At 36.5% G+C, this 10,065-nt stretch overlaps 1 protein-coding gene and 1 long non-coding RNA gene across 26 annotated transcripts in view; one reads left to right on the top strand and one right to left on the bottom strand.

The window, feature by feature from the left end:
* Positions 1 to 783, bottom strand: part of LOC116090227 — a 34,054-nt gene extending 33,271 nt beyond the window's left edge. For all 4 annotated transcript variants that reach the window (XR_004118615.1, XR_004118616.1, XR_004118614.1 and 1 more), the window contains exon 1: positions 700 to 783. This is a non-coding gene — a long non-coding RNA (uncharacterized LOC116090227). The remainder of the gene's footprint in view (positions 1 to 699) is intronic.
* The window catches only part of Slc4a10 (solute carrier family 4 member 10), a 432,277-nt gene that overhangs the window by 365,905 nt on the left and 56,307 nt on the right, over positions 1 to 10,065 (top strand). For all 22 annotated transcript variants that reach the window (XM_031370397.1, XM_031370402.1, XM_031370408.1 and 19 more), the window contains 4 exons: positions 2,721 to 2,821; positions 5,966 to 6,140; positions 6,695 to 6,828; positions 7,200 to 7,445. In XM_031370397.1, coding sequence (XP_031226257.1) covers positions 2,721 to 2,821; positions 5,966 to 6,140; positions 6,695 to 6,828; positions 7,200 to 7,445 — 656 coding nt within the window. The remainder of the gene's footprint in view (positions 1 to 2,720; positions 2,822 to 5,965; positions 6,141 to 6,694; positions 6,829 to 7,199; positions 7,446 to 10,065) is intronic.

A 10,065-nucleotide genomic window follows, 5' to 3' on the forward strand; every position in this document is an offset into this window, starting at 1 on the left:
AAGGTGTGCTGTCAAATTGCTGGTGTATGCTTTTTCCAGTTTCTTTTTGGAAGCACTTAAAGCTATGAAAAACTGCACCACCTTATTGGTCTATATTGCTCTCAGCACATGCATAGCAACATTTGATAGAATTGATAATGCCCTAATCCTGAGTGTATTCTCTTTGCTTAGTTCCCAAGCAGCACAGTCTCATAGGTAAGACCAGTCTTTACTTGTTCTTCCTCTGCTCTCTGATTTCTTTATGTTGAGACTAATATGTAGGCCCTAACCATATTCTCTCTTCATATTTCCATCTATTTATACTCATGTTCTTGTTAATATCAACAAATCTTAGAATGTTAAACCTTTTTCCAAACTTGTTTTCTAAACTGAACTCATGTTATTCATCTGCCTATCCTATGTGTCTACTTGAATATTTGACAGTTTAAGCCAAATTGAATATAGTTTCATTTCTTTATATCTCTCTTTTCTTGTAATTATAATTTTAAGCTAAGTAACATATATTTCTAGGGGCATATAAGATTCTCTGGATTTTCCTCAAAATCAATAATTGTATTTGTATCTTCCCATCTTAGTTAATAGTTAAATATATTCTTATAATTGACCGGACCCAAACAATTCATTATTTCATCTTATACCTTAAATCTATTCTTCCAGTGGATTCTGATGGCTTTGCCTTCTGTCTTTATGCATACTTACACTATGTCTCACTGGGCACACTCTGATTCAACTTTCCATCACCTTTTGTCTGGGTTTCTGAAATAGCCCCTTAACTCTTCATTCTATGCCCTAGAATCTCTCCTCAACCTCATAATCAAACTAATTCCAAGTTCTGTTATATTATTTCTGTCCTCAAACCTTTGTCAGTATTTCTCATTTGATGGAGAAAAAAAGCCAGAGAGATATAGTGGCTGCTTAGGTCCCTGCACACCTCCTCTTTTTCTGCTAATGAATCTTTTAGGCTTTCTTTTGTCCTGGTGTCATTCACACCTTCCAGCCATTCTGCTCCTTAAGACTGTGGCACTTCCTTGTTGTCCTCAGGTTGTTTAGCATGCCTTATTCTCTCACCTCCATCAAGTTTTCCTATGTGGCCCTTCCCACAGAGCCTGTTTGAAAACTCAGTTCATAATTGCTGCTCCTTCCTCTCTCACCTCCCAGTCACCTCAGACACCTTGTGCTCTGGGTGATATTTTTCTTTTTTCCATAATCTCATTTTTTTCTAATCTACTGTAGAATTAAATATTTAAATTTATTTTTTTCCTGCATTTCCTATGAAAGTGTATGCTCTACAAGCCTAATTTATCTACTGGTGTACTTTAAGGGCATTTCACACATAAAACATTCAAAATACATGTGTTTGTTTCAGAAGTTAAAATAGATTACATTTCCTCAAAATATTTATTGATTTTTATAAGCATTAAATTTTTTAATGCTTTTCTACTCTGAGTAAACATGTGCTTTAGAATGGTTAATATCTTAATTATGTATCATCTATTTTATCAACATACAACTTTTTAAATGTTCTAAAGCAGAAGTTAAATTATCCAAAGGGGATTATTTCCACAGAAGACCATATATTATCACTTGTTTTCTGAGTGCTATAGAAACTATGATGACATGTTTCTCTAGGTATTTAGAAGTAATTAATGGCGGTCACTCTTAAATCTTTTATATTTACTCTTAAATATTTTATATTTACCTGTGAAGCTAAGCCCTTCATCAGTTGAAATATATCTTCTTTCTTCTTTTTAAACCTTAATTTAGATCATCTTTCCATATATGTGTAGGAATTGTAGAACTACTCATGAACTTTCCTATATTGTGCTTAATATAAAATCATTTTGTTATGTCTGAAACACTAAGTGTCCTATTGTATATAAGATAAACTAATTTATCAATCTGTGCTTAATATTTTTTCTTATTCTAGTTTGGAATGACAAGTGCGAGTTTTATTGTATAACTTAAAGGTTTTTATCATTCTTTTAAATACTTTTAAATACACTGATAAAATCTAAGATGGTCAGAGAAGGAATGGTAGGGAGGACTTTCTGATTTATTTTTCTTTCAGATATCTCTGTCACTAACAAACGTAAGTGGGATAAACCTGAGGAAAATGGCACTCACATAAACCTCACTTAATTTGCCATTGGTTCAAGCAGAGACTTCCTTTTGTGTCTGTGAAACATGGAGACTTAGAGTATGAATTATCCCTTTGTAGAAAGACATGATCTAGAGGAACAGAGGTAACAACACTTAAAGATAGTGAAATGGTAGAGTACTTTTCTTTCTCCTCTTTCTTTTCTGATAGAAATTGAATTCAGGGCTTAGACACAATAGACAGGCACCTTTCTAGTGAGCTCTGTGTATCCCATCCCTAGATCCAGTCACTGACATTTTCTGCTTACCTTTGCAACTATAGCATCAATATCAATGTATGGCACAAAATAGGGCACCCCAAAACTGTTAGGTGTTAAACTTAAAAAATGCCCACCACTCATGTAGTTAGTCCACACTATAATATAGGTACTGTTCTTATCCCCAGTGATATGGGAAGAATAAGAGCCTTAGCAGATGGGATTGCATTTTCAAAGGTTAAACAGCCACTAAGCACAGAACCTGTGATCTTTGCCATTCTACACATGGCTTCAAAGGGAAAATGTCATTTTTGTAATTAATACCCAGCATTGCAACAAAATATATACCAATAAAATTCCCTGCAGGAGAAGAGGAAGATTCCTGCTGTACCAAATGGAACAGCAGCTCATGGTGAAGCTGAGCCACATGGAGGACACAGTGGACCTGAACTCCAGCGAACCGGGAGGTTAGTGGCAGCCATGTTGGGGGACTTAAATGCTGTCTTATCTGTCAAGAATTGTTGTTTCAAGATCTAACTTTTTATACATTTAATATCTACTCTTTGAGACTGAAATGCCAATTAATTTCATTTCTCTGAAGTGAATAATGATTGTCACTTCTGTTAAAACAGAATAGTGGCTACACCATTCCATCTTATTTTACTCTTTCATTTTATGAAGCATAAAATACATCCACAGAGTCTTAGAATGAATAAGCAAACTGTCAGTTGACGCTTCCAAAACAGCTTTCTGAAAGCTTTAAGTTCAAGATGGAAATAAAACTAAGTACCAAGAATGAAGTCCTGTAGACCTTACCTCATTAGATGCTAGTATGATGTATATAATGGTATTTTTTATTATTATGCCTTTGATTTGAAAGAGCTATATGATTTATTTTTCTAATCATACACCTTTGAAGAGATGAAAGCTTCAATTTATTTCATAAAATGTTTTTTATGGGTTTTTGACAGCTTGTCTTTCTGCAAGCAATGTGTGAGGAGAAAATCAGAATCCTTGGTTGGATGTCTCTTCAGGGAGCTGGTGTGGACAGCCTCCCTATAATTAAAGACAATTGCCAAGGCTTTGTAGGATTGGTGGCCCTCCCTTGGGCCATTTTCTGTACTGCTTGCAGTGTGCCCACTGCTGACTTCCCAGTTCCTGACAACCCTGCATTTCAATTCTCCTGTGTCTCCCTTTATCGCTGTTTGTCTCTGAAGAAATGTCCTTTAACATCTTCCTTGGCTTCATACTGATTTTTAGATGGTTCAAGTGTCTCCTTTTCCCTCGCCTGGAAGCTATATACTCATTCTGTTTGCTTTCATACTTTCAAATACTGCCCTTTTTTATTTCTGATGGTGTATACGTTTTCTTTTCCTCTCAGGTGTAACATGCCACATAGCTTAGATTTTTTTCGAGTTCACTTTTCCTTACTGCTTCCTAAATCCTCCCAGGTCACCAATATCCGGTTTCTTCGCTTCTCCAGAGTTCTTCCACAGACTCTGTGGCTGACATGACTTGAAGTTTCCATTACTCATCTGCTCTCCTGGAATTGCTGGTGTACATCTGGGCTGCTCTTGCACTGTTCTTCTGTAATGAACTCCCACTTCTGGATTTAGATCTTTACCGATAAAAGCACATTTATTACACAGCTATCTAACAACTATTAAAACTAATGTATGCTCGAATAAGTGATGAATTACACAGCAGTGGGCTAATGAAATGCTATCAAAACTATAAATATTAATTACTAATTAATAGTTCATAACTATCTCAAGTTATTTTTAGAAATAGGTAGAATATAAATCATAAATGAATGCTTAGCTTAATGGAATAAATCTACTTTGAACTGTGACTTTGACAAGGTAACATATTATTCAGAAATAGAAACTATACAGCATTTACACACATATGTTTTGCCAAATGCAGTTAGAGAGACCTTATGTGCGGTTTGTATATGTGTGCATCCCACGTGTTCTCTGGAAGCATCTCTGAGTTTCAATTGTCCCTTTGTCTCAGAATTTTATTCTCAATCATTTCTACTAGAAGAAATCACTAGACAAACAGTGATTTTATACTCATATACCATTAGATAATTACTAGTAGACTACTATTATTTCTCTATCTGATCAACAGAATAAGGGGTTAGTGAGATAGCTCAGTGCCAAACCTGGTCACCTGAGTTGTCCCTAGAACCCACATGGCAGAAGGAGAGAACTGAATCTCTCAAATTGTCCCCTGACAAGCCCCACAAACATACACACAGAAAATAAATAGATGAAAAAAAGTTATTCTGAGCATAATTTTACAGTCAAATAGAACTTGGTTCTTAAGAAAACAATCATGTTTGAGATAACATTAAAAATGAACATTCTTTTCACAAAATAACAAAAGTTTAATTTTTATGATCCAAAAATATTCAGCATAGTATTGTCATTTAGAAACCTTACAGTTTTTGCTTTATCACTTTTTTGATGCATGGTTTAATGTATATTTCAGATTGACCTCAAATTCACAATCCTGCCTCCTGCCTCTGGAGTGCTGGGCCTTTTGGCATGTGCCACCTGGTCCAGCTTTTAAAATACTTTTTAATCATTAACATTTGTGTAGAAACCATATTGTAGTCTTACTTTAAGATCACATCTTTATTCCATGGAATGAAATAAACTTTAAATAGCAAATGTTAAATCTGAATGTTGTCATCAAATATTCAGATAATGAGGAAATCTACTTATTAGTGTTTTCATTCCTAATATGTTAAAGAACATTAAGTGCTCAGATCTTGAGCATCAATTTACAATCTAAAATTCCTGACCCAAATACAAAGCCCTCTGAAGTATTTCAGGGTGCTTCCTTTTGTCATATTTAGAGTAAGTGAATTATTTCCAAGAAAAGCCATCATTATCATGTAATTGATAGGGGTTGTAACATGTGCCAACAGTAGTAGATCAAAATAACATTTATCTAGTTTGATTTTATTAGGTTACCTCTTTAGTTTCCTGAAACTAAAGACAACCTCCGAGTCTGTCTCTATTGAATGTTGTTATCCACATGTTCATTTAGTTGTCTTCTTACAGGGTCCTTTTTATTGGTAGAGGGACTTGGTGACTGGAGTTATGGTTAAACACAGTTTTATTTTCTTTATGATGATTTTTAAGAGTATCATTCACAAAGACCAGTTGTCTCTTTGTCTCTCATTTTCCACTATGCTTAATTAAGTGCAATATATTAAACACACACACACACACACACACACACAAACAACAAAAAAACACTTCCAAGGTTGGTAGTGAAGGCCCATGTTTATTGTTAGTAAAGGAATGACACAGATTGGAATCTCTCACTATTTGAAATTTGATTGGTGAATCCCGGATGAATGCTTGAGAAGCCTTATGATTTTTTTTTTTTTAGTTATAGGAACAATATTTGGGGTAGTGTAGTAATGCAAATCTGCTCCTGTGGGTCATCATAATGAAGTGTGGTAGTCTAATGTGGGTCTCATCTCTGCTGATGGAAAATGTTTCTATGACCAGGCGACAGGGCAAATGAACATTCTAACTGACAAGCTTTTTATCTTTGGGTTTCACTCTTGTGTCCCCCACCCCATGTCTTAGGATTTTTGGGGGACTTATATTAGATATCAAAAGAAAGGCTCCATTCTTCTGGAGTGACTTCAGGGATGCTTTCAGCCTGCAGTGCTTAGCATCGTTCCTGTTTCTCTACTGTGCATGTATGTCTCCTGTCATCACATTTGGAGGACTGTTGGGAGAAGCAACTGAAGGTCGTATAGTATGTATCATTCTTCTCTTTAGACCTTAATCTGTCTTCTAAGATGTCTAGTTATGTTAGTGAGCCTTGGATTTTGGATTTCTGGAGAGATTTGATCCATGGTCCAGAAGATTAACTTTCTATTAACTTCCTGGATGGTTAGTGGAGCCGGTTTTATCTCAGAACAGAACATCTTGCAAATACTAATTTTGAGTGTTGTGCAAGGCTATGACCTGATGCCATGCCCCTTGACCTACATTTCTAGGTCAGTTTTAGGATGAATCCAGTTTTCAAAAATCTGAGTCATGCTTCTGTTCAGATACTGATTCTGAAAATATTTAAATATTTTTAAAAACAATAAAAAAAGAAGGAAGGTATAGATTATAGTTCCCAGTTTTTGTTAACAGATTTTTGACCCCCACTGGCCATTCTCAGCCTTATTTTCCACATTCTGCACAGGTTTTAGGAATAACACAGTGAAGAGTAAAAATGTGAACCCATATATCTGATATGTTTATACCTTCACAATTGCTGCCTGTGCAACTGATATAATAGATCCATTCATATTTTTTCAGAGTGCAATCGAATCACTCTTTGGAGCATCTATGACCGGGATAGCCTATTCTCTTTTTGGTGGACAGCCCCTGACCATATTAGGCAGCACAGGACCTGTTTTGGTGTTTGAAAAGATCTTGTTTAAATTTTGCAAGTAAGTATTGCGACTCTTGGCTACTGTATGCCTGTTCATTGCTGTGCTTTTTTATTTCTTCATCAATCATCAGTGCTGCTGAAGGTCTGTGGGGAGAAATGAATTCATTCAGTTTGTCATTTTTATCTCTATGGGAATGCAGGAAATGTTAAAATATTTGTGTATATACTGTGCATGTAATATTTATATTAAACAAGATTCATGTTTAAGTGCTAAGAAACCCACAGATTTCTCTACAAAGTCCTGAGGTCAAAGAGCCATGGGATGTGAAGTTGCTTACTTTTGCTTCCTGATTTAGGCTTATTTCCTCTTGTTTAAATGATATCAAGCCATAAAATGACCTTCTTCCCACACTCTCCTACTTCTCTTAGAGAATATGGGCTATCATACTTGTCTCTCCGGGCCAGCATTGGGCTCTGGACTGCAACACTATGCATCATACTTGTGGCCACCGACGCGAGTTCCCTCGTCTGCTACATCACCCGGTTTACTGAAGAAGCCTTTGCTTCTCTCATTTGCATCATTTTTATCTACGAAGCCCTGGAGAAGCTGTTTGAGCTCAGTGAAGCCTATCCGATCAATATGCACAATGATTTGGAACTGCTGACACAATATTCGTAAGTAGTCCAACTTCCACTCCTGCCTGCCAGGCTACTCTTGTCACAATTATTGCTATTGTTTAAGAAATATGAAAACCTTACTCATCAGAGAGTGGGCTTTGAATTGATCCATGACCTAAATCCTGGTCTTTTAGAGCTGAATAGGATTTTAAGTCATCTAGTCAGCCCCACATCGGATTCTTGTGTTCTCATCACATCATCTCTGCCAAGAACATCGTTCTAAAGAGCTGTTTGTCAAGTGTTTCACAAAATAAACACATAATTAACCAAGTCAATATAAATACAGATTGGTTCTGTTTTCCAAACTGTATCATTTTACTATGCTTTTTATGTTCAGATTTAAAGAAGTTAAGTAAAAGAAACTCTTAGAGTTTAAGTTGTATTTACTTGATATTTGAAATTGTGATTTTAAAAAAAAGCTGAAAACCAGCAAAACTTAAGTCTAATTTTGCTTTTGGATGTTTGTGGTAACAATATTTAAGTATTAGTTGCTGAAAAAGATTTGCAGTTCAAGACTGAAGACACATTGGATCTTTCTAATTTTGGTAAACCAGAAATCAGGCACTGCTCCAGCACTGCACCTATAGAGCATATATGTGGTCATTAATTGGAATGCTTATTTAATTTCACAGTTTTTGTTCCATTTATGTATGCTGTTTACAGAACAAGTGTTTGAAGTGATGTACTCCTCATCGGGCACTTGTAACTTTTGTTCCAGCCCCAACATCATTTACATATAATTCAAATATTTTAAATATTTCTTTATTGCTAGAAATTCAGTGTCAAAATTACATAGTAATAGTTTAGTGTTGTAACTCTTAAAATATGAGATAATGATGCCCCACTAAAAACAATGTAGTTCTTGGTACTTAACATTTTTTTCGATTTTTGAGAAAGCTTAAAACAAAGTACCTGTATTTGGAAATGAGAAAATTCAAGATTTATATGTAAAATATTTTTCCTAAATGAAATAGATATTGATAATGTTGCATTAAGGAAATAGGTGGATGTCACGGTCATTCGGGAAGAGTCTGATAGTAACAGTAATTTGATCAGAATCAGAGGTTACACAGTTAAATATACATTACTTATAAAAACTATAGATGATTGATTGGGGACACATGCACTACGATGCATATGTGGCAATGAGAGGAAAACCTGGGAGCGTCTTCTCTCTCCTTCTACTATATGTGCTCTGGACATTGAAGAGAGAAAAGTCTTAAGAAGTAAGGATTGGGCCCTGGATAATGTAGCTAGTTTAAAGTTAGAGTAATGAAGGCTATTTCAGGCACAATTGTTGAGGCAAAAGTGCTGACAGCTGTAGATGGGCAAGAGGTAAGGGTGTCTCTGCAGAGAAGAAAGGCAATCCAGCAAAATGAAGGAGCGGGCTTTTCAAAGGATCATTATTACCTTAAGACACGTGTTATGAGGTGGTAGAATAAGCCATTCAGCCAAAAGTTAAGAAAATAGATGGTGGCAAGTGAATGGAGAGTGTAAACCTAGACCAGTTGGGAGTCTAAGAGGATGAAATGCACCTTGGTGCTCTTGTGAGACTCCTGATAATGCACTTAGGGCACTGAGACCCCCGAAGACAGCAAGTTGTGATAGCAAAGAATCAGTTTTGAAATGAGGAGATGGCAGCAGAGAGAAGGAAGCCATTGAGATGTCAGAGACAGGGAAGGGTAACATGGAGTTAGAGCTTTCACACAGTAAAAAAAGGAGATGAGGTCCAGACAATGAAATTGTTAAATAAGGCTAACAGCCAGAGGATGCTGAGTGTGAAAAGCTTACTGTGCCCAAGTGCTGGCCGCCTGCGCACCCATGAGCCTTGCTCAGCATGACAGCAGCAGCAGCAGGGAGTGGCCCAGGTCCTGAATTTTTTCCATGTTTTCATCTCTGCTTGTTAAAAAACTAATCTTTTTTTTAAAAAATTAATTTTTGATTAGTCTACAAACACGTTTCATAATGGAATTTTCCAATAAAAGGTGTTCTCTTGATGCTCTTCCCATTCTTCTCTACCACCTCTTGTTCCTCAGACTATCCCACTCCAGGGGCTTACTTCCGTGGCACCAGGTTCTATTGTCCTCCTCCACTATTTTTTATTTTTAATCTATTCTATCATACACTGCATCCTACTTCAATTTCTCCTCCCTCTCCTCCAGATTTACTGCTCCTCTGTTTCTTGAGAAAGAGAGGTCTGGGTTCCCTCTGCATGAGCAGCACTGAGGCTCAGACCTTGCTCCCAGCTTTGAGCCACTTCCTCTCTTGCAGGAGCCTTCTTTTCTTCTTAAGCAACTGTCTCAATTTCTACCACTATCTATCATTTCCTGGCCCATTTCTTGCTTGAGAAGCAAGAATCTGGAAATCACACAGAGTTTCTACTGGTCTCTAAGATGCACTGGTAATGATGAAACCTGAAAGATAGATCCAAATGGGAGATTGAGTCATGACTAATCTCCTGAAATGATTCAAGCTAGTCTCTCATAGTTGGTTAGGTTTTATGAAAGTGAGTCAGTAACAATTCTCATGCGAGTGAATTGTTACAAGGAGCCTGCCCGTTCTCTTCCTTTCCCTTCCCTTCCCTTCCCTTCCCTTCCCTTCCCTTCCCTTCCTTCCC

Source organism: Mastomys coucha, unplaced genomic scaffold (genome assembly GCF_008632895.1).
Source record: "Mastomys coucha isolate ucsf_1 unplaced genomic scaffold, UCSF_Mcou_1 pScaffold15, whole genome shotgun sequence".
NCBI classification, from domain to species: domain Eukaryota; kingdom Metazoa; phylum Chordata; class Mammalia; order Rodentia; family Muridae; genus Mastomys; species Mastomys coucha.